A 25,896-nucleotide genomic window follows, 5' to 3' on the forward strand; every position below is an offset into this window, starting at 1 on the left:
GTTAGAGAGAGGAGAAAACCTTACCTGGCGCTTACCTCCTGTGCAGCCCACCTGACAATCCAGCCACCTGGCGGCCCAGCCCACCCGCAGCAGCCAGTCACCCCCTACCTCATGCCAGAAGGCAGGGGCGCGTGCTCGCCGCGCACCGGCCACGCGCCGGCCACCTCCTGCCTCCCTGCCTGTCTCCCCATCGCCCTGAGGACGCCAGCGACCCCCTTGACGCTCTCTCGCTCTCCCTCGTCCTCACCCTCTCCCCTGGACCTCTCTCTCTCACCATCGAATGGAGCCGCCCCACCGTCGCTGTTCGCCGCTACCACCGACCTCCCCACGCCCATCCAGATATGCCACGAGCTCCACCTCGACCCCCGCATCCTCTACACCAAGCCAGGAGCCGCTAGGAGCTCCGTGAAGACGTCCCCGGCCCCTTCTTCCTCCTCGGGTCGCCGGAGATCCCCTTCGCCACCCGCTTGCTCCGACGCTTCCCCGAGCCATCCGACACCGCCAAACGATGCGCTGTGAGCTCCGCCGCCTTTCCCCCTGTTCTCCCTTGCTCGTTCGTCCCCTAGTCATACTTGCCACCGCACCCGTGAGCTCCCCGCCGCCATCCATGTCGCCGCCAAGCCCAGAGCTCGATTCACCCGAAGCCGAGCACGTCTGCGTGCTCAGCAGCCCCCCAGAAAGCGAACGCCACCACCCAAGCCTCCCGCCATGCACCCTAGCCTCGTCCCGCTCGAGCCCGTGGCTCCGTCTGCCACCAAGCTCCCCGCCAACGGCGTTACCAGCCACCCCGCGACCAACGGCCTACGCGGTTGGATGCGGCGCACCTTCAGCTACCCGTAGATGCAAACTACGCACAAAAGCGAGCCCCGTAGCGAGTTTCCGGCGAACTTCCGCCACCGATCTGGTCGTCGCTGGCCTAAGTCCGACGATGATGACGTGGCGACATTATTAGCGGCTAATCCCCCAATTAGCAGCCTAGCAAACACTAACAGCGGGCCGCACCACAGGGTCAAACCCCAGTCAGCGCTGGATTTGACCGTGGGTTAGTCCCTGTGTCAATGACACGCGGGTCCCACTAGTCAGGTTTGACCCTGGTCAATTCGGCTGACCTGCTGACGCAGTAGTGACACAATCCTGATGTCATTAATGATTTTCTGGATTTAAAATAATCGAGAAAATTCCAGAAAATAGCCAAAACTTCAAAAATTCATATAAATTCAACCGTAGCTCAGATTGAAAAAAATTATGTATGAAAAACTGTTAGAAAAGTCCAATCTATCCATCTGTACCATTTTCATGCATGTTAGAACAACTTATGGCTGCTGTTTAGGACAAACTAAGTGAATGGCATTTGAATTTTAACATATGGGGTTTGAATTTGAACCTAGGGTTCAAACCAACTTCATTTAATATGGTTTCTAGTTGCATTAGTTCAATCAACAACATATTGCCATGTCATGAGCATGCATCATATTGTTGCATTGCATTGATTGTGTTTCTTCCTTGTTTGCCGGTATTGTTCCCTCTCAATAAACGTGGTTCCGACGATGAGTTCGATGACACCGATGAAGAGCTATACTATCTTCAGAAGTGCCAGGCAAGCAAAAACCCCTTGTTCATTTCGATACAATCCCACTCTCTCGTTCCTGCTCTCTTTTACTGCATTAGGACAACAACGATTCATCTGTTACTTGTTGCGGTAGTTGAACCCCTTATCCTCTGCATGACCTGTCATTGCCACAGTAAATAGATGAAACCCACTAGCATGAGTAGGAGTTGTTTGAGCCCTGATGTGCCTACTCATTCATGCTTGTTTGTCATGCCTTCTACTCCTAGAGTTGAGTCAGGTCTGATTCATCGGGGATGAATTGGAACAGTGATGAACATGTCCTACTGTGTGTGAGCTAAGTGTGTGAACACGATTAGGTAAAGGTAGTGGTGAGAGGTCATGTAGGAGTACATGGTGGGTTGTCTCATTGAAACCGTCATTAGGAACTGAGTTCTGTGTTTGTGATCCATGAACAGCTACTACCACGCATTGGGCCCGAAACCAATGGACCCTCTCGACTTAATAACTGCCCTTGTCCTCTGTCCAGGAGTTGCAACTAGTTTCTGGTATTTGTAGGATATGTGTTGGCGGCCGTGCGTAGTGCTGACCCTAGGGGTGGGCCATGATGCGATAGATACATCGTGGCACAGTGTACCGGGCGCCCATTTGGTGTCTCAGGAACCCTGCACACATTGTTTGGGGCTGTGCGCGAAACTCCGGCCGGATCTCCTCACGGATGGAACCTGAATAGGCGATAAACCTGGACTAGAGACTTGTGTGGTTAGTCAGGTCGTGGCCGACTCCCTCGCTAGGCTTCCGCTTGAAGGTTGCCGAGATACACGACATGTACATGGTGGTAAGTGGCGAGAGCGTGTGTGAAGAAGTACACCCCTGCAGGGTTATAAATGATCTATTCGAATATCCGTATCCGCGGTAAAGGACATCTGGGTTGCCTATAACAGTTCATAGACAAGTGAAAGTGGATACTCTAAAACTCGCAAGATAAGTGTGAGTGCTATGGATGGCCTTCTCGTAGGGAGACGGGAGCGGATCCATAGTGGTGTATTGAATGGTGAATATGTGGACTCGTGTGCGCCACCTCAAAGAGTTGCTTGCAGTCATAGTTCAGGTTAGCCACTGAGTCAAAGCTGGCTTGTTGTAGTTAAACTCCACCACCCCCTTTGTTGATACCGATGCATATGTAGCTAGTTCTGATGTAAGTCTTGCTGAGTACTTTTGTACTCACGTTTGCTTAATTTATGTTTTGCAGAGAGACTTCGGTCTCGCTAGTGGTTCCGCATGGACTTCGACGTTTAGCTTGATAGCTCAGCTACGATATTGTGCCCTCGGCAGGATCTGGTAGATAGTCAGGCTTCTTAGCCTTTTCCATTTGTAGATGTCTGTACTCAGACATGTTAAGCTTCCGCATGTGCTTGATTTGTATGCTATGATTGTTGGGTCATGAGACCCATGTTTTTAATATCTCGCTCCTCGGAGCCTAATGAATAAATACTTGAGTTGTAGAGTTATGTTGTGATGCCATGTTGTATTTACACATATCGAGCATATTGTTGTATGATTGAAATGCTTGGTATGTGTGGGATCCGACAATCTAGTTGTTTATCCTTGGCAGCCTCTCTTATGGGGAAATGTAGTCTAGTGCTTCCATGAGCCATAGTAGTCCGCTACAGCCCGGTTCACCGGAGTCCTGTTAGCCCAGCACTACTGCTCAGGACACTTGACTGGCCGGCATGTGTTTCACTTCGTTCCTGTGTCTGTCCCTTCGGGGAAATGTCACGCAGTGACATCCGGAGTCCTGCCTATCCTGCTATAGCCCGGGTTCCTGGAGTCCTGTTAGCCCAGTGCTACAGCCCGGATTCACACGTCGCTGACCGACATGCTCGATGTGATTCATGTATGCCTGTCCCCATAGGTTAGTGTCGCTTTGGGTTCACGACTAGCCATGTCGGCCCGGTTTCTCTATCATATGGATGCTAGCGAATGTGAGCCAAAAGGCGCAAACAGTCCCGGGCCATGGTAAGGCGACACCCGTGGGAATACCATGCGTGAGGCCGCAAAGTGATATGAGGTGTTACCGGCTAGATCGATGTGACTTGGAATCGGGGTCCTGACAGTTCTTCAAACAGTTAGCCTAGAAGAAGATACACTTGTAAGGCACATACATAAATACAAGTTCAATATGTGGTCTGATCAAATACATATAGCCTACCTGATACTTTGGATCAGACCAGTGTTTAACGAGGGCTGTCCAGTCTTCATCTGTAATATATTCTACTAGAGATGTTTTAGCGATTTCATTGTTAGCCTTGCCTTCAAAGTGAGATTTTCTAAGGTGGTACCGATACTGTCGCAGAGCAGACTGAAAAACATGAGTGCATGCTTGTCTAGTTGCATCATCTTTCAGATCCAACTTGAACCTCATATGTTGAAAAAAGAATGTGAGTCTTATTAGGAGGAAGCCAGAAAGTATGGGACAGAGCAAGACAATATTACTAATTGCGATGAATAACATTACTTACGGATAAATGGTCAAGGAAGGTGTTAACCTGGGTATTGTCTTTCTCATTCCTGTACTGGATCCACATTGGGAGGATACGTGCATGACACCTAACGGCAACGGCTGCCTCTGATACTAACTTGGCTGACTCTGTAGCATCACGTGGCCTTTTTAAACCTGCCTCAAAATGGATCTCCATTCTTCCTCCTTTAGATTTTGTTAATCTGTCAAGCATTATCCCTGATGTCTGTTTCCGCTTGCGCCATGGTGCTAGTTCAACAACGAATATGGAAAGTGTTAGTGTACATCAAACTATGAGAGTACATATAAAGGAGCATGCAACTGCAACTTGACTCGGTCAGGTACCGTCTTGGTGTTGATGCTCATGAGGTTCATCTGATCTTGCCAAGTCCTATTGTGTCAGCAGTGCTTCGGAAGTAGTGTTAGGTGTAAAGGCAGCTTGGGAACTGGCCAGTTCCGAAGCAAACAAACGAGTAACTGGTTTAGATGCTGGTACAGTTGAAGAGGATGCTGCAGCTAGTGGAGCAGGTGATAGTGTATTTGTAGATTTAGCCGGTGGACTTGGACCTTCTACTGCACTATAAGTACCAGCAGAATCTCGACGGCAGAACCTTTTTCGTTTCAATCGACGAGTAACAACACTCCCTACTATATTATTTTCCTTGCTCTTTTTTGACTTTGCCATGTCAAGCTGTACCCACAACACAAAAGAATAAAATCACTCTTCAGAACTCATTGATGCATGATACAGACAAGTAATACTTTGATGTAAGACAACCATATGAGGATGGAATATGTAAAAAACAGGACGACATGACATATTCACAACTACGATGTGCAAACTAAGAAGAAGGATTTTCAAGAAAATAGAAGTAATGCAAGCTAGACACCATATGAAAGATGCAACCAATATTACTCTGCCTAGTTAAAAGTGTCTTGTCATAAGTGGCAATTTGAAAAATTAGAAGCAGTACAATGTAGAAATCAATGCAAGATGCAACCACCATCAAACTGCCATGTTAAAAGCGTCCAATCATGAGTGACTGATGCGGGATACACAACAACAGTACTTTGATGTAAGAACATGGTATGATAGATAGATGCAGTGTATTCTAGACACAGAAAGCCATGTCATATGCACATGTATAACGTATAAACTCAGCAGGTGCAATTTAATCAAAATAGAAGAAATACAGGCTAGACAACATATGCAACATGAAACCAATTATCACACTGTCAACTTAGAGCAAGCACCTGCGATGGTGGAGTACGGGAGATGAACTCATCATGTAGACTTGGGACTTCAACTTCATTAGCAGTAGCAGTGGCAAATCTAGAGAGTCTCTATTTGCGTCAGTGCGGAGGACCACCAACATCCCCTAACTTACTATTTTCCTTCCTATTTTCTGATATTGCCTTATGAAGTCAAAACCACAAGAAGATGAATAAAATTAGCTCTGCATAACAGGTTGATGCATGATACAGACAAACACTACTTTGATGTAAGGCAAGCGCAGGATAGGAGGATGGAATATATACAAAAAAAGACAGCGTTTCATATTCACACGTACGATAGGAGGATGGAATATGTATGAAAAAACAGTAAGCAGAAGGCATTTCAACAAAATTAAAAGAAATGAAAGCTAGGCACCATATGAACATGCAACCAATATCACTCTATCAGGTAAAAAGTGTCTCGTCGTAAGTGCCATTTCAAGAAATTAGAAGCAGTACAAGCTAGAAGACAATGCAAGATGCAACCTACATCACAGTCCCAAGTTAAATGTGTCTTATGGGTAAGTGATCATTGCAGGTATAAGTTGTAAGCTACGCAGATGCAATTCAACATAATCAGAATCAATACAAACTAGACATCATACGGAAAACGCAACCACGTATAACAGTTCCAAGTAAGAGCAAGCACCTGTGATGGTGGAGTAGGGGAGATGTGCTCATCATGTACACATATGTTCTAGAAACAGGAACACGTGTCATATTCACAGGCATTATGTGTAAAGTAAGCAGATGCAATTCAAGTTAGAAGCAATACAAGCTAGACATCATACGCAACATGCAACCACATATAATAGTGTCAAGTTAGAGCAAAGCACCTGTGATGGTGGAGTAGGGGAGATGTGATCATCATCTACACAGCTACGTTGACTGTCCAGCCTTGTGTTGTCTTGCGAATCTTGTTGGGAGGATGGCGGAGTAGAATCTGTAGAGACCCCCTGTTTGAGTTGCTCCGAAGGACCACCATCATCCACTGCCAGACTAATTTCCTTCAACTATAATGATTTTGAATTGTGAAGTCAAACCAATAAGAAAAAGGAATAAAATTCGCTCTTCAGAACTCATTCATGCATGATACTGATGAACACTACTCGGATGAAAGGCAAACACATGATGCGAGGATGGAATATGTATGAAAAACAGGATGGTGTGACATATTCACACCTATGATGTGGTAACTAAGCAGAAGGCATTTCAACAAATTAGAAGCACTGGAAGCTAGACACCATATGGAAGATGCAACCAATATCACTCTGCCAAGTTCAAACTATATGGCGTTTCAACAAATTAGAAGCAGTACATGCTAGAAATCATATGCAAGACACAACCAATATCACAGTGGCGACTTAAAGGTACCTTATCATAAGATATAGTATGTACCAAAAATAGGAAAGCGTGTCATATTCACATGTATCATGTGTAAGCTAAGCAGATGTAGTTTACACTAATTAGGAGCAATACGAGCTAGACACCATATGCAACATGCAACCAGATATCACAGTGCCAAGTTACAGCAAGCACCTTGGATGGTGGAGTAGGGGAGCGGAGACTTGGACCTTGTAATGCACTATCAGTACAAGGAGAATCGGTATAGATGCTCCGTTTACGTTGCTGCAGAGGACCACCATCATCGCCTTCCTTACTCTTTTCCTTCCTCTTTCTTGATTTTGCCTTGTCAAGTCAAACCCACAAGAAAAAGGAATAAAATTTTCTCTTCAGAACTCATTGATGCATGATACTGACGAACACTACTTTCATGTAAGACGAACACTACATATCACATTACCAAGTAAGAGCAAGCACCTGCGATGGTGGTGTGAGGGGATTGCGGTGATCAACTAGAGAGCTACGTTGACTATCTTCATTTAGCCTTGCTGTTTCTTGAGAATCATGTGGGGAGGATGACACTGCACTCTTTAAACGAGTATGGCGTCTCACAGAAACCCACCCGGGTGACTGTCTCATCATAAGTGATTGACGAGGGATACAAAAGAGCATTAGTTTGATGTACGAACATGGTTAATAGACATATGTAGTATGTATCAAAAACAGGAAGGCATGTCATTATCAAAGGTATAATGTGTAAAGTAAGCAGATGCAATTTAACCAAATTGGAAGCAATACAAGCTAGACACCATATGCAACATGCAACCACATTTGATAGCGCGAAGTTAAAGCAAGCACCTGGGATGGTTGTGTGTGGCAATTGAGATCATCAACTACAGAGCTACGTTTACTATCTCCAACTGCTGACACTGCACCCATTAGAGCGTTGGAATGCTTAGTGCTTATCTTTGAATTACACTGGAGCGACTTCTGTCTTTTCTTTTCTGCATTCATCAACACTGCGTCAGAGTTTGAAATACCCATGCATAAAAAAACAATAGTGTGAGTATGGGTGAAGTGTGTGCACAATTAGTACAGTGTAAAGGTAGCAGATAGCAGGTCGATGAGAAATAAATGACGGGAGACATATGATAGCTCTACAACATGCATGGCACACTAAATTACTACAGGGTTCTATGAAAATAACAGTCGACTGAAAGCAAATAGGTCAGTCTATTTTTTCTGCACCGTCCGATGTACAAAGAACAGGCAGATCGCCTTCATCTACCTCTAGCGAGTCAGTGTTGCCGATCTTCCTCGAAACCCCAGCGACCATCGGCCCAGTATTCCTCCCTTGCCTACGCCCTCCCCTCGACCTCACCGCACCGCCATGCTTGGCACCACCCCCGGCCATCCATTCAAGCCCCGCCGACCTCCAGATCGGGCGCAAGCAGCTCCTGCGCCCCACACCCCTATGATAGACACCGATGCACCGCTTCCTCGGGGAACAGGCGGACTAGGTGCTCCACGCGCCTAAGCGGGTGCTGCTTCTTTTAGTTGCCGTTCGACTGACCCTGAATTGAAATCCAGGCGGGCTAATGACCTCTAGCAAAGGTAAAATAGTAAAAGGGAGGAAACCTTGTGCATTTAGTATCACGAAGAAGATGCAGTAAGAAGCGCTCAACTAGTTTCTTTCGTGGGATGAATACGGTGTGAGCGAAGACGTAAGATTTGCACGAATAAGGGAAGAGGAGTACCTCTTTCTGCTGGCAGTGTTGTGTCCTCCTTCTGTTTTTTCGACGATCTTCTTGTTGTTCGCCAGAAACCAGAAGTTGTGGAGGACGGTGCAGCCTTGGACGAACCAATGGCCAAGTTGTTGAGTGTGGTGCGGTGGCCGTCTGTCGGCGGCGGGGAAGCAGATTCGAGGCGGCGAACGACGGCATAGCGGGAACAGCTCTGGTGCGGTGGACGGTTGCGACAGTGGAGCCGCAGTAGTGAGGCGTGGGACGACGTGGTCGGAGTGGTTCTGGTATGGCGCACGTTGGTGTCGGTGTCGTGGAGGCAGCTTGGCCTCGACTTCAGCTGCTAAGTCCTTGAGGGCGTTGCGGTTGCGGTTGCGTTGGACGATGACGTCGGGGTACCGACTCCGGCGTGATGGAGGAGGGCGGCGGTGGATTGGCCGCTATGGGGTGGAGGACGGAGGAGGCTGGGGTTTCATGACTGGTGGAGAGGGCGTTTTCATGCCCAGGGAGTATGAATGGGGAAACGGAGGGAGGCGGGGAACTAAGGGGGAACAATGTTTCGGTTTGAGACGCGCTTGTTTGAAATTTGGGGAAAGTTACAAACTTTCCCCCCATCTAAAATTTCGGACATATTGCAGGTTGGGGCTAGGACAGTCATGTTAGGTGTCCCAAATGTGGGTGGGATAGATTTCGGCCAAGCGCATGGGTAGGCGCCCATGGCGTATGAATGCTTCTCTGGCGTCTTGGTGAAGTTACAAACCTACCCCGGTTTAGACCTTTGGACATCGGGACGATAGGCTACACGGGCCAGAGTCAGGACAGTAATTTCCTACCATCAAAACATTAGTCTCGCGCGATTTCGGGTGACCAGAGGCCTATTTGGCGCTTCGTTCAATATTTGGGAGCAGAAGCATTAACGTTTTCGGTTCTCTTGAATTGAACTTTCAGGATTTGTCAAACTTCACAAATCTTTACTCTTGAAAATCCTAAAGCTACGATTATTTTGGAATGGAGGGGGTACATTTGAATATACATTGTACACGAGTATATATTAAAAAATATGTAACTTACCTCAGTTCATGCATGGTTCCAGATATAATCTCCTTGGTTGCAAAAAAAGTTAGATATGCGTATGAATATATATAGCATGTTCAAACTCACAACAAAGATTGATGTTCCCTTTTACATCTGATTTACAAATGCCATTATCTCGGGTTCAAATATAAGAATGCACTTCCTATGAATTCGAATCTTCGAAACCCCCTTTATGTTGAATTCGCCATGTATTCTATTTCGTAGCTAGCAATTTGGAATGTATCCATGCAAGTGACAAATGTATAAAGTGCTTCACACTAACAACATGGAGTGCACTAATTAATGTTTATATATGAATTGCAAAAGCATCCATTACCTGTATTTCAAACCGCTCTCACTCTATGGATCGATAATATGAAATAAACACATGCACATGCTAGAATTCAATTGCAGTTGAAGAAAGAGCCTACTCCTGGTACTGTATATTAGTGATAGGGGTGTGTACAAAGTACATGTGAATACCAGGCATTGTGTGTGTGTGTGTGTATACTATCGACGAACTAGCCCCCAAGCTTGTATAACATACTAAGGGCCTAGGGTCACAAATCATATATAGTCGGCTTATCACCAGTGGGGATAGAGTCCTCCGCTACTCTGGTAGCTTCGTGTTGTATGCCAATTCCTCCACATGGGTCTTCGTATAACACGTCTTGGTCCAACCTATATGTGGCGCAGGATGGAACCGACCCATGAGTCTTCATGTTGACCCACCACAACTAGAAATGATGTGCCCACCACACCACACACACAATCGTCCACTAAGAAAATAAGCATATACAATAGTACAACGGTATCTAGCTCACGATACGTCTCCATATTTTGTTGATGACACTGACAGACTTTGCATTTGATGCGTGCTCCGTATTTTGTTGACGACACTTACGATCATTGTATTTGAAGCGAAAGCACAATATGGTCACTGGACTTTAGAATAAGCTCATCACGGTCACCACATACATTTTGTCATGCTAACCAACATGTGGTTGGATGGTTAGAGGACAGTGGTTTCTCGAGCCCACCAAGGTTAAAGTACTGGTGCTCGCATTTATCTTGTGTTAATTTCATTATTTTTCGGCGACGTACGTTCAGTGGGAGGAGACGTTCCACTCGACTATGAGGCACCTATGGTGACTTCGTAAAATCTCAAGATCATATATGCTGGCCCACTCTCTCGAAGGTGCTCATAGGGGTAGGGTTCGCGTGTGTGCGCTTATAGCGGTGAGTGCTTGCGCGTATATATGAGCCCTTGCATTTGTACCGTGTTAAACAAATACATATCATGATTATACGGTCACTGGCTCACCCGTACAACTCCGTATTTTGTTGATGACACAATCAATTAACCAATCAAACGTTCCACGCGGCGCAACTAGTGTTGCACCATCGGGGCGCGTAACCGTGGGGCCCACCTGTCAGCCCGTATATGAAAGAAAGAAATGGTAGTTTGAGTCTGTACTGTGTTAATAAAACAGGAGTACATTTTAGGGTGATCATACGGTCACTGGCTCACCATACAGCTCCATAATTTGTTGATAACACGATCAATTGACCAGTCAAACGGTCCACATTCAGCAGCGCACATTACCATAGGGCCCTCCCGTCAACGCGTATATGAAGGACAAAAATGGTAATAGATTAGTGGTCGGTGGGTATTCGAAGTCGTGAGACCTCTGGTTGGCAGTCACCGGTGGTTGGGGGGCGTTCATTGTGCGGTGGGGTGGGGATCCCCAGAGAAAAAGCTTGGCGGGGGGGCTAGAGGGATGGCTGATGCGGCGGCGGACCGGTGGTGGGGAGTGGTTTCGGGAAGGCGGGCCGGCCGCGGGCGGCGAGGGCTAGCGGTTTGGCCGGTGGTGGCTGGCGGCTCAGGGGGGTGGAGTTTGATGATAAACTGGAGGCCCTTGATTTCGTATCCAACGGCTGGAAAATCTAATGACCAGAGATGAAAAAGTCAGTCGACTGACGTGTAGCCTCACCCCGCACGTACACATGCACGCACGCAAGACACACACGCATGTAGGCATGCAACACTGACACGTACACACGCATGCATGCTGGCGTGCAACACTGACACGTACACATGCACTCACGAACACACGCACGTACGCACCCATGCATGCAACACTAAAACGTACCCTTGCACGCACGCAACACTCGCACGCCTGCATGCACACAGCACACGACGCAAGACACACATTCAATCTATACGTGCATGCACCCTTTGTTAAGGACATGGATTGTTACGGGTATTAATCAATCTTATCTGTGATAAGCAGAACATTGATGTTTGTAGCGGTCTTTATGAATCACAACGTATCGAACGGGCTATCAACATAGTAGGCTTATCTACATGAAAAAGATGACGTCACACTCAATGAACAATCATCGGTTTATGAAATGCCCGCTTCTGACTGCCCTGGCCCACCAAAGGTTCCTCTGCTGTGCGCTGCCTGCGTTGGGTCACTGACATGCATGCCATGCACCCAAAGAGCCCACATGTCGGTGGAAGAACGGCGCGGTGTCCTAGGTCAGAGTCGAGGGCGCCACTCGCGGCACGCCCGGCTGAACACGCCTCCATGCCGCATTCAAATGCCTCCATGAAACCTGCCCGTGTGGAAGCCGAGAAACCCACTCTGGACGCACGTCCGTTCATGACCGGGCCGGCATTAAACGCAACGCCGCCGAGCTCCTCCCGTCCGCCATCTATTTAATCTCCTATTTAAACGAGGCCAAACGCCGCCAAGAATCACACACCTCTGTCGGTCCCCTGTCTCCTCCACCATTTTGTCCACTCTTACAATGGCTTACGAAGAGTAGTTATTCCGCATCCAAGCCGGCTGGGTAGCCCGTCGGATACGAGCTATGCAGCTCGCTGATCCACCTCCCTCCCTTCGCCTGACGGAGCCAGTTGCCGCCCCAAGCCGGCGCGCGGTTTAGCAACTCGCCGCTCTAGGCCAGCTCGACGAGGAGCGGTGCACGGGCGTCATTGCTGCCGTCCACGCCGCCGCCTCGTACCGCGTCTCCCGTTTCTGTGGCCGAGACTCCCATGCCGGCGTCCGCGCCATGCAAGCAACGACAAAATTCGGGTTCACGAAGAGCGACGAGTCGGTGTCCAGCGCCTCCGTGTCCGCCGCCATCATCGAGGAGAAGTAGAACACGGGAGGCCACCGCCGCTTGGGTCCCATGAAGGCCACCGCGGAGGCGACGCCGGCGTACACAGCAGGTGTCTTGCCAGATCCTTTTTTTGCGAGGACCTTCGTCGACCCTGCATGGGCTCCGCGGAAGAGGGGAATGTTAGGATGAACTGGAGCTGGTGCTGGCCATGGCGAAGTAGTTGTCAGTGATGAACTCGAACCGGTGTCGGCCACCATCATCTTCGGCACCAGCCAATGATATCAGTTGGGGAGTGGGGAAGCGAGCCGTCCTTTGCGCGGAAGAATATACCTCCGGGGCTCCCGGCAGTCCGGTGATCGTGCTACTGGACATGAGGAACACAAATCAATCGGCGGGCGGCCATTTAGGCCAGGTATTATATACCTGTGCTGTCCAGAACTAGCACCGCGTAGTTCATTTGAATGTAATGAAATCCGTAATGTTTGTATGAAAATCCGGTATTTTGTATGATTTCCGTCGTTGTTTATATGAAATATCAGTTTGTCTATGTGTTTGCGTGAATTTCGTCCGGTTGGTTGAGTTGTTGTCATAATGTGTGCGGCTACGGTTGGATGGCGTAATTTGCGGGTCGCCGTTCGCTCTGCGAGCGGCTCGTGCGGCGTTGTGGGACAAAAAAACACAGCTCGTGCGAGCTCGTCTCCAACGTGCGCGCTGGAGGATGCATGACAGCATGAGCACCCGAGCCATTCCTTGTTCATCGGTGGCAAAGGCACCGGTGGACAAAAGGGTCGCCAATATTTTGGCTACCCTGGGCAAGATCCAAACAACCCCTCCCAATAGATTCAAATCCCTCGTTCGCCGTGGAATTTTGCCATGTGTTGTTTTCATGGACTAGCAAGATGCCCGTGCATTGCACGGAACATCAAGATGCATTTTTTTACAAACTCTCGCATGCATGCAAGGGATAATTAATGTCCTCTTTTGCTAGTACCACGAGGCAAACACCATTAATATTGCATCGATTAGTGTTAGTGGCCTTGTATATCTGCAAATTGTAATTTTGATAGCGGCCCCTTGTATATAAAAATGGAGGGAGAAAGATGAGAGATAAGGTGAGGAGGAGTGGGGCGTGGTGGTGACTGGTGGTCGGACTGGGCGGAGGCATGGGGATGGATGGCGCATTATGTCTAGGTTTGTATCTCTCTCACACACACCCACGTAGGTGGGGGACGTGCACGAAGAGAAGAGGTGCACGCACGGCGCACGTACTCCCGTCTCTTTCCCAACCACACCCGCGCGGGTACACGGTGGAGCTCGTTTCTGTACGAAAAAGGCAGCCCACGTGGTAATTTGGCACGTGTACTGGTTGTCCACTTGGTGGAGGGAGGATCGTCTACCACGGGTGAACAAACAAATTGCGACTTGACGCGTTATGTTAAATTAAAAAAAAAGGCAAACTATGTGGGGCCTACCTTAGAGGCAAGGCTCTATACACTGGAGTACTTTTGATATGTCCTGTCAACTCGCAGAACGAGGAGAAGCTTGCTTAGTACAACGTCTCCCCCGCCCACGGGCGCGGTGGCTCGCAGCACGAGGAGAAAATTTTACTACTCCCTCCGTTTACTCCTCGTCCCTACTACATACTTTGGTTAGTACTCCCTCCATTTACTTATACAAGGCCACTATAAAAAATACATTTTGCATCTATACAAGGCCACAAATAGTAATCGAGACAAAAGTTACTACTCCCTCCTTTCCAGTTTATGGCTCAATTTCAAAATCTCTCCAACCAAGGTAGACGGTGAGTGGTCGAATTAATTTCGTAGTTTGCACAAGTAATTAGTACGCTTGTTTTCGTCAAGAAGTTATGTTTACCGAGGCATTAATTAGAACGAATGCATGAATGACCACTAAATTTCCATGAACTTGTACATGCATTGGTTAGTTTCCTCTTGACACTGCTTGCGTCGGGTGATCTAACGCACCTCGAAATCCAACATGTAATGGTAGTACTACTAGTATAGTAGAATTGAGACTTATCAAACGGAAAAGCGAATGTTTTTTAGATGAGCCCTATAAACCCTAGTGGGTACGTACTCCGTAAAAATAGATTTTTCCAAAACTAAGTCGCTCCCTTTCATGAATTCTGTAGTATACTCCTCCGTCGATGCTCCCTTTCATGAATTATGTACTTCCTATCGATGACATGTGGGACATATAGCAACCGGGTCGACGTGTCAAGCACCAAATAATAGTGCAGAATAGCAGGGGGGACGCACCCCACTCGTATCGGCCCAGTAGTAGTAATGAGCAATGAGATGTCAAATCACAATGCCACACTTTCCCAGACGGACGAAGCAACCATTATTTCACACTTCGGTTCGCCATCATCTCAAACCACGTACTAGTATTGCTTCTGCCTCAAGAGGGACACGCGCATCGCCTTGGTACATCATGACACGTGGGACCGCATGACAGGCCATGCTCCCCCGCTGATCGCTCGGTAAAATCACCTCATTTTTACTACACTTTCTCCGTATCGGTTTACTACATGGCATGCATGTCGTTCTAGGTTGAGAATTTAACTGGCTATATATGTGATGAACAGTACTCTAGCCTTTTAAAAAATGTATACTTTTGTACATTAGTACTATCGATGGATTGCGCCATGGAGCAAAAATTGAAATTAAAAAAAGGTGGTACATATAGAGAGCGCTCGTTGCCAAAATATGCATATAGTACTATTAAAAAAGCTAGTACGTGCTTAATTGGGGTGCTAAATTCTATTAAAGTAATACTAGTAGTATGTACATACTGAAGAGTTAAAGTAACAAGAAGAAACATAACATAGTTCTGCTGGGGGCTCAGCACAACACACCCCTCAAATTAAACTAAGCACACCTGAAATTAAACTATGCAACTAATCTGGTAGACACTGCATTAGAAGTTTAGAACCACCATGAGCAATGACACTGCCACCTTACTCGGAGTCCTCATCCACGTCCTCGACTTCGTCCTTGTCCCTATTCCTCTTGGCCGATACTTCTTTGCTTGAACCGCACACTTGGCTATTGCTCTTCATCCAACCCTTGTAGATATTGAAACAAAGGTAGCCATCCATTGCAGCATAGTGGATGTGGTCTATATCTAGTACATTCCGCTGCCATGCATGACGATGAAACGTGTATGGAGGTTTCTCCAGTTTACCGTACGAAGGATGAACCATGGCTCCTGCCAGGGTCAGCATTGAAGGCTGACGAGAGGGCACTAGCCGATTCTTCTGGAGGTCGAAGGGGTTGTCTACAACGAGGCCTATCCGACCCAGGACTTCTTCGTCGTTCGTAAAGTCTACAGTAATGAATTTCACTGTTTTGTCCTTGAGGAAGTTCTTAAAATCCTGGCACTCAACGGCGGCATGGCATATGTGGTAGACCAAGCAAACATTATGTACGCAAACCTGGATCATGGCGGGCTTCTTCCTCTCTCTCTTCGTCCTTTAGATCCTTCTCTCGTCCTAGGACTATAGTGTACTCAACATCTAGCCCAGCGACCCACTCATCATCTGAGTTTTCGAACATGCGTCTGAAGCGAGAAAGGCATCCTTTCACCGTCGCGGAAGAACGGGTGTAGATGACGTCGAACTCATTGCCGGTGATGGTTCTAACCTTGTACTCACCGCCGATCATCGAGATTTGGGACGCCATGATTTGGGAGGAGGGTTAGTATTAGTGGAACTGCCGTAATGTGAATGGACGGGACGACTAGGAGCGAACCGTCGTAGTATTGAAGGACGTGCGGGGACGAGTAGGAGCGAACTGCCAGCGTGCGAACAGCAGGGTAGTGGCTTTCCATTCTCCCATGATACGGGCTTCCGAGAGCCCTTGGATCTGAGATCGAACGTTTGCATGGCGTGATTCTAGACCTATGGCTGAATATCCTATCCTGGATGGTTATTCTGCAAATTTTCAGCAACTTAGCATGCGACCGTTTGATCTCAGATCCAAGGGCTGCCAGCAGCCCGTATCATGGTCGCGCCTACCACGACCGTCGTGTCGCTCACGTGGTCGCGCCCTTGGAGATTTAACACGGTGCGTTAGGCTATCTGATGTTGGCATGTCATACATAGTCATCACTTAGTCACTCATACTACAACAAGGTTGGATATAAGTGTATTTTTTTACTCCTCTCTATCTCTTTCTTCGTACTCAAGGAAGAAACGGTGCTAAGCACGTGTATTTATTGCATTTGCCAAGGAGTGACCTCTTCCAATGAAATGGTGTTGCTAAGTTTGCTTCATTTAATTAGCTATAGACTCAAAATTGTCTTTTCACCTAGGTACACGCGCTTAGCACCGTTTCTTCCTTGGGTCACCAAACTAGTCTCTCTCTTCTTGATTAACTTGCCACATCAGACTTTATGCCTATGTGGCAAGCTTAAGCACCTGTAGGAGCAAGTAAAAGTAAGTACAATAGTGCGCTTTACATGGCATTTTTGCATATGTGGAGGAAAGATAGGCAAGGAAAAAGTGGAGAAGTGGGCTCTCATGCAAGAGAAAACCTCTACTACATGGTGGAGCATTGGGAGAGGCACCTGTATGGAGGTGGTCAGGAATTTGGGAGACTCACGCCGGTAGTAGCGCCGTAGTTAAAATGATAATGGCAAGTCAAATCACGGGGCCCCACCTGTCCAGCAGTAACTCGCTGTCAAATCACACAGCCCTACGTTTGCAGCAGCCTACTCCCTCGTCTTCTCGCGTCTCCGTCGAACCGACTAGGCGGAACTGCCCCGCCGCCTACCGTGCAGGAAAAGCCCTGCCCTCGACTTTTAAATACAACTACATCTGCTTAAGAATCCAATGATATACTTTTTGTGACATAGTAACTCATATTTAGTTAGTCAAATGGATGACCTAGAACTACGTGCAGGCCCTATAAACCGAGACGCCTAAAAATAAAAAAACCGAGATGGAGAGGGTAGTTCACACTACAAGAAATATGTCAACTAGTGACCTTCTGTCAGTGACCCTGGAAGAATTGGTCATAGATCTATGACCATTTGAGACCAATTGGTCAAAAGCTCTTCGGGGGGCTCCAAACCCTAAACCATTGCGACCATTTTGGTCAAAAAGGTCGTAATTTCCTTACACGAAATGGTCATAAAGCAAACAGTGCTAGTCCGCTGCCTTATTTCTAGTTGTTAATGACCAATATAGATGGTCATAGCCTTGTAAATTCTGGTGGGTTGCGATGACTAGGCGCCATCTCATCAGTTTTGCCTATTTGTCATGTCCATGTGTCAATTTTTGCCCTAGGTTGTGAAGCAACCTATATTTCTGTTATTCCAAAAATTCCCAAAAAATTCTCATAAATTGTTTGGATCATATCTTCATCAAATATGTCAAAAACCTTCCTTGCCTAGTTCAAAAATAATTCAACAATATTCATTTTCCTATTTTGTTCAGAGCAGCACTTTGTGAAGGAAGTACCACTTTGGCATGTCCAAATAGTATCCATTTTCTACAGTGCTTTCCTATGCCGAAATAACCATCCTACACCAAATGTCAGCTCAATCCATTCATTATTTTGAGCCCAGCTTCAACATTCGTATTTATGTCCAGTGTGGTACTTTGAAAAGCAAGTACCACCTAGGCTCCTCCTTTTGAGCTAAAAATTTGTGAAGACGGTCTTCTTAGTAACTGATCATCCGCAGCCAAAACTCACGCCCATTAGCCATGTACATTTCCCGTACCGCTAATCAAACACTTGGCTGCTAATTCATGTTTGAGCATCGATCAGTCTCCTCGTGAGAATCTTATGCTGTAATTTTCTTCGTAGCACCTACCTGGGGAGTGCCCAACCCACTAGACATTCCTAGGCCGCCCAGAACACATGGCAACGCCACGGTCACGCGGTGACCACGCGACGGGCATGCGATTTTACGCGCTCTAGAGTTGGGGCCCTCGGCCACCGCCCAAACCTCGACATATCGCCACCAAACCATGTATTTATGATTAAATAGGTACTTATGTAACTAGAAATGATTTTTGGAAAAAATAAATAGCAAACTATGAGGCAGCTGCAGTTCAAATTTGACCCGCTTCCAACTGAATTGGCGGAAATTTGTCTTTTTCACGAGAGGTGGATCAAAACTTTTTGCACCCAACCATTTTGTCAATTGTGCATTAAATATGTCCTAGTATTTTAGAAAATTGATTTGGTCCAATTTTGCAACAATTATTTGGGAGGTCCTTCACAAAAAACCTCCTTTTGGGCACTCGAAAAATGAAAAATGGTTTTTTCGTCCAAAGAAAATGAAAACTTACTTAGGCAACATTGTTTGCCATTCCAATATGCACCCTTGTGCACAATATGAGATCATTTGAACAAACTATGCCATGAATGTGGCCATAAGATTGATCATTTGGCTTGAAAGCCATTGATCTCCATACGTGATACCTCGGTTCTGAGAACACTTCTTTAAAATAATTGCCGTATTACAAGTTTGTTATTTTTTCCTGGGAACTTGCCACATATAATGACACAATGCGAAGGTTTCCCAATTTTTTGATTTTTTTTGAATTTTTTATGCCCGTTTCAAAATGCAGTCAAAACGGCGGGAATGACCGTTCCTAGCTAGTGGTTGAATCATGGAATTTTTTTGGTGTTTCTCTGATTAAATAGATACTTATGTACATAGAAATGATTTTTGGAAAAAATAAATAGCAAACTATGAGGCAGCTACAGTTCAAATTTGACCCGCTTCCATCTGAATTGGCGGAAATTTGTCTTTTTCACGAGAGGTGGATCAAAACTTTCTGCACCCAAACATTTGGTCAATTATGCATTAAATATGGCCTAGTATTTTATAAAAATGATTTGGTCCAATTTTGCAACAATTATTTGGGAGGTCCTTCACAAAAAAACCTCCTTTTGGGCACTCGAAAAATGAAAAAATGGTTTTTTCGTCCAAAGAAAATGAAAACTTCCTTAGGCAACATTGTTTGCCATTCCAATATGCACCCTTGTGCACAATATGAGATCATTTGAACAAACTATGCCATGAATGTGGCCATAAGATTGATCATTTGGCTTGAAAGTCATTGATCTCCATACATGATAGCTCGTTTCTGAGAACACTTTTTTAAAATAATTGCCGTATTACAAGTTTGTTATTTTTCCTGGGAACTTCGCCACATATAATGACACAATGCGAATGTTTCCCAATTTTTTTGATTTTTTTAAATTTTTTATGCCCGTTTCAAAATGCGGTCAAAACGGCGGGAATGACCGTTCCTAGCTAGTGGTTGAATCTTGGATTTTTTTGGTGTTTCTCTAATTAGATAGATACTTTTATACCTAGAAATGATTTTTGGAAAAAAATAAATAGCAAACTATGAGGCAGTCGCAGTTCAAATTTGACCCGCTTCTAGCTGAATCGACGGAAATTTGTCTTTTTCACCAGAGGTGGATCAAAACTTTTTACACCCAACCATTTGGTCAATTGTGCATTAAATATGGCCTAGTATTTTATAAAAATGATTTGGTACAATTTTGTAACAATTATTTGGTAGGTTCTTCACAAAAAAACCTCATTTGGGGCACTCAAAAAATGGAAAATGATTTTTTCGTCCAAAGAAAATGAAAATTCCCTTAGGCAACATTGTTTGTCATTCCAATATGCACCCTTGTGCACAATATGAGACCATTTTTTTGATTTTTTTCATGTGTAAAAGTAGAAGAAAAACAAAAGGAAAAGCACAATTATATGTGCTCTATTCTCATTGGTGGGTTTAGTTGTCACATGGATCGATGACATGGCGCCCATCCATCCGTCCAACTCTCCACCTCTCCATCTAGCCATCCATCCGCAGCCCAAACCCTAACTCGCACCCGCATCCTCCTCCCTCAGCTCCTCGCCGCCACCACCTCCTCCCAGATCTCCCTCTCCCCAACCCAGACCTCCTTCTCTCTGCCATCCCAACCCCGCCACCGGCCTCCCCCCATCCCAGTTGCCGACGACCTCCTCATCACCCCCAGCGCCGACCATCCTCCCTTCCACCACGCCTCTTGTCCGAGTCCCCCCCCCCCCGCGACCAAATCTCGTGAGCCAATTCCCCTCCCCTCCCCGCACCCCCACGCGCGCGATCCAGGCGGAGATGGACGTCGCCTCCGCTATCGCCCCCCATCCCCACCGTCGACGGCCACCACCTCCTCGAGCAGGCAAGGCGGATTGGCGGCCTTGGCCACGCTGATCTGGCGGACACTGCCTTGATCCGAAGGGAGGGATTTGGCAGCCATGGTGATGGGGGTGGCCTCCCTCCTCCCTCCCCTCGACGCCCTCCATGGTGATGGCTCCGTTCCCTCGACGCCCGGCGGTCATCCTCCCTTAAGCCACCCGCCCAACTTCGTCCTCCCGCAGCAGCTCACCCACCCCTCCTCCTCCTCCTCCCCGACACGCCTCTTCTCATCGTCGTCCACAGGTACGTCTGAACCGCCTCCTCCTCCCGCCGATCCTCCGCTTCCCCGTGGCCCTGGGCTGGCACTGGTGGTCGTCGTTGGCTGATGGATAGCTCGTTTCCTGGCACCCGCAGGCGATTCCAGCATGCTGGTCGTCGGCTCCGCGGACACCTTCGAGGACATCCATGCCAAGGTGCAAGGTGCGGCGCCGATCCCCTCCCTTCTCGCCCTAGCTTTTCTATCGATTCTTCACACTGTTGTTGACAGTACTATGCGTGCGCAAGTTTCCCTCTAACGTGTGTTGCCTTTTGCAGTGGAGAAGCTCCCCGCCGTCTTCTACTACACGGCTGTCTGGTGTGGGTCGTGTAAGTGCCATCTCCATGCCATGAATTGGATTTCAGTGTGTGACTGGAGAGAGCTACTGTTCTGTTGTTTGGTGTTGCAGGTCCGGCGATGGCACCTGTGATCGAGAAGATGAGCAGGCAGTACCCCAAGATACCCGTGTACAAGGTGGACATCGACATGGTGATTAGGGACTATTTTACAACACATCATCCTCTATTTTTACACGCAGTTGTAGAAGAAAATACTTTTACTTATTGCAAGTCACGACTGTCATGCGTATGTTAAGAATTTAGAAACTATAACATGTTTTTTGCCATGGTGGAGTAAATTGAACAATTAAGTTGCTAGTTCAGTATGTGAGTTGCATCATGAGATGCTGCTGATAAGAGAGAGGCACTCTCTCCGTTGTATTTTCTGTTTATTGTCTTTAGTTAATGCGTCCCCATGTCTTGGTAGGTAATCAGTATCATGTCCATGTTGATGTCATGTGATGTTGTTGATAAGTCTAAAATTTTGCGTGCCCAAAATCTAGGTGTCCCAGTTTAATTGGGCAGCACATACTGTCGTTGTAGCTACGCTTCTGGTTGTTGCGAGAAAATCCTCGCTTCTGGGTGCGAGAAAATGGTCTTGCGGTCTTAATTTTTTGATCCAGTGGATTAGGGTCAGATATCATGCCATGTTGTGATGTTTGCTTATTAGGTATGTGCATTGATCTATTCTTGCTAGATGTGCAGCAACGAATTGAGAGATATGATACTGATTCCTTTCTTGTTCAGTGTAAATTTATTACATAAACATGTGGAGTGCACTATGACTATAGCAGAGTTGGTGATATGATACTGATTCGTTTCTTGTTCAATGTAAATTTAGTTTGAGGAGAGTTGGTGATAAACACTTACAAGTTCATGAATAACTAAGCAACTGTCATGCTGAAAAAACACTTCCTGCTGTAGATTATCAATCTTAATGTCCATGAGTATAGTACGACTCCATATTCGGCAACCACATGTCACAAGAACACCTTGAGACCGCTATTCGCTAAATACATGTTACTTTTGTTATTCTTTGTTCTATCTTGTTCTGCCTTGTCCTTTTCTAATTGGGGAAAAGCAATAATCCTGTTTGGCTTTTGCTCAAGCAAATTTTTATGTACGTACTATTTTCCCCCTGATCAAGTAGTTGATTGATTTGAATATAAACATATGATGCAGCACTGGACATGAAGTACATCACAAGGGTCAAGGATTAGGAAGGCTACCCTGCCATGGCAACTCGTCAACAAGGCCAACGGAGAGGCTCTCTATGCTTTTGACAGCTTGAAGTACATAAGCGCCGAGCTGTGGCAGGTTATTGCTATGAAGTTCAGTGACTTGCACATCGCTGCATTATGTTCTTTTTACTTCCAGAGCTACAGTGCTCTCATACTATCATTGCATTGCCTGCTGTTCTTGCTGCATACCTATATCTCAAGTATTTTAGATTTCCTGCTAGTTGCATATCTGCACTTCACTGTACGTATGTCGTGTTGGATCTCAATCCAGAATCCAGATCCATATCTTGTACTGCAAATAATGTGTCATGCGTTTTGTGGCAGCAACAGCAGCTAGCAGGAGCAATTCTCTTGCTGGTATGCATGTATGCCTGTGCTTTGGTCTTACTGCATGTGAGCTCGGTTGTGTCCGTTGACGCAGTGTAGCTATTCTGTTCCTGTAGATTTGGGGTGGGGGGATCTTTGCCCACTTAAATTACTTTTATGTTCTCATCGAATTGGATGGTTGCTCTGGTGTGAATCATACTAGTATGCACTAGCAGAAATCGTCAATGTTTGCTACTGGAAAATCAATTTGCATTAACTTTTAAACTCGAAATTGTTCCCTTTTCTGTTTGATTCAAGCTTACTCTTGTTATAATGTATTGTGTAGTTGTTGTTTCAAACTGTTTTGCTACAAGTACCATAATTTGCATTGAAGATATTGTAGTATGTTGGTGTATCATTGTTTAATTAAACCACGGCATGATGCTCACATGAGATATCCACATGTTTCTGTGCTATTTGATTCAAGCTTACTCTCGTTATAATGTATTATGTTGTTGTTTTGCTACAAGCTGTGTGTTGATTTGATAACAGGAGTTTCCTTGTCCTGGTCCTATACTGCATTTTAACTCCTATGTTTCTGTGCGTGTGTGTTTAATTGATGTTGTTTCAACTTTGAACTGCTTCTTCATATGGCCTATACTGCAATTGAGATTTAAATTTGTGGTTGTTCCTCTTTTACAGATGCTCAAGTGTGAAGTGTGAAGCAAGTGTGAAGCCGTGAAGTGTGAAGCCGTCAAGTTCTACTTAGTGAAGAGTAACATATTGTAGCATATATGTGTTGTAAAGATTGTAATAGATTTATTTAGTGGTATATTTGACGAAATTTATGTGTTCTTTTTGATTATGTATGTGATCTAAAAACTTGTGAAATGGAAACTTGACCAATGGGTCCACTTACGAAAATAATCTGTCAAATTTGTACATTTCTGACATGTGGGACCAATTTGAGAGATGATCATGACAAGTGGGACCCATCTGACTAGTGGGACCAGCTTGAATATATAATGGCTGAAAATAGAAAAGCAATAAATAATAAAAGGCCACGGGCCAACAATAAAAAAGGCTACAACGTTGGGCTTGGCCCATGAAGCCGACCAGAATTAACAAGGAAAAAATAATAAAAGGCTGAATTAATGGGCTCGGCCCATGTAAAACACCTAATCAGACCGGGCTGATTCTTGTGCCACATCAGATTGCCACGTCGGATGCTTACGTGGCCTGAGGAGCCTACTAGTGACCAAAACAAAACAGTAGGCCTATTTTGGTCGTAAACGTCTACGACCTTCTCACAGAGAAGGTCGTTAATTTCAGTTTATGACCGCCAGCTTTTGACCTTCTGTTTTTGGTCACAAAAAGGTCGCAAATGAAAAACGATGACCTTTCAGTGACCAATAGTCAAGGTCACAAGTTGACATATTTCTTGTAGTGTTAGCACGTATCTTTTTAGATCAATATAGTCGGGATTCACCAAGGAGCAAAACCAAGTGGTAGGCTTCTCCTGTCGTGTTGGCGTAGAAACTCAAGCAGGGTCAGTCCGCACACGAAATGGCGGCACACTTAACAGGACCCCTTTGGCCGACATGTGGCTCATCCACCATCTTGTTCCACGTGTGATGCACCAAATTACAGTTCGGAGCAGTGGTTGGAATTGGAGGCACCCCGGTCGTAGCGCCGTAGTAGTAGAAAATGAGCGACGAGGGGTCAAATCACAAAGCCCCACCTTTCCCGCATTAAGATGTATGGACGAAGCAACCATCATTTCACTCTAGGGCGCAAGAGCATAAAGAAAAGAGAAAACAATGATGCGTGTGGCAGCTACCTAGGGCACCCTAGGGTAGGGGTCTCCACTACAAATCCTTTTTTTGAAAGCGCCTCCACTACAAATCGGCTTCTCCCTCGTCCTCTTGAAGAAAACTGATGATGAGTGCGGCGGTAGGGTTTGTAGGAGTACAACGGCGTGCGGGGCCATGTCGTAGTAAACGGGTTCGAGCCGACGCCTTAAATATGTGTGGGCTGCTTGGTTTTATGGGAACGAGGCATCATTTTGGGTTCGGGGACCAGTGGAGATATAGTACATACAAAAAATTGTGGACGTAGGTTCGACCAAAAGGCAATGATGCATGGGCCCTGCATTTTGATATACCCGGGGCCGCCTGAAATTTGCTACTCTACTCAAAACTAGTAAGGTACACATGTATTGAGCGCATGAGATTTCGAAACCAAATTATGAATAAATACACACTATAGCATGTAAAGCTTTGAGTCATATATGCATGATGTAGATGTTCGTTTAGTTCTTATAGTCCATCTCATTCAAAATCAATAAGTTCTATAAAAATGTTAAGATTCATGGGGTTGTGCATTGTACGCCCTCCGTTCCAAAATAGATGGCCCAACTTTGCACTAACTTTGTACAAATTTAGTGCAAAGTTGGGTCATCTATTTTGGAACGGAGGGAGTAAATCATAAAGTAAAAAACAAATGATGGCAATTAATTTAGAAAAAAAATCAATTATGATACAGAAGATTCTAGAACAAAGGAGAAGTGCTTGTGTTTTGAGGTTTGTGCATTATCCTTAAGTTCAACCATGGAGTCTTCTAAATTGTACATGTGGCAGATCTGGTGGAATGTTGATGATATCCAACGGCCAGTAGTGCTCGTATTTGCCTATCTCTGCACTCTCGGGTTAGCTTCATCCAGTGACCATCTTTCAAAGTTATTGGCACACTATATAGTTCTTGTGCCATAGTTGCATGTTTTGGAAAAAAGCTACTAGTGGGTTGTACTATGTATTTAGGAATAGAAGATGTATACATTGAAGTTGTAGGGAAAGAGATGACAT

General features: G+C 45.9%; 1 protein-coding gene across 1 annotated transcript; it reads left to right on the forward strand.

The window, feature by feature from the left end:
- Positions 1 to 708: 708 nt before the first annotated feature.
- LOC123153266 (thioredoxin O1, mitochondrial-like) lies at positions 709 to 23,755 on the forward strand. The gene is made up of 9 exons (XM_044572467.1): positions 709 to 836; positions 20,564 to 20,703; positions 21,099 to 21,134; positions 21,246 to 21,311; positions 21,426 to 21,476; positions 21,557 to 21,636; positions 22,863 to 22,967; positions 23,051 to 23,083; positions 23,735 to 23,755. The coding sequence occupies exons 1-9, from the start codon at positions 709 to 711 to the stop codon at positions 23,753 to 23,755; spliced, it is 660 nt and encodes a 219-aa protein (XP_044428402.1).
- Positions 23,756 to 25,896: the final 2,141 nt, after the last annotated feature.

The sequence above is a fragment of the Triticum aestivum genome, chromosome 7A (genome assembly GCF_018294505.1).
Source record: "Triticum aestivum cultivar Chinese Spring chromosome 7A, IWGSC CS RefSeq v2.1, whole genome shotgun sequence".
NCBI lineage: Eukaryota > Viridiplantae > Streptophyta > Magnoliopsida > Poales > Poaceae > Triticum > Triticum aestivum.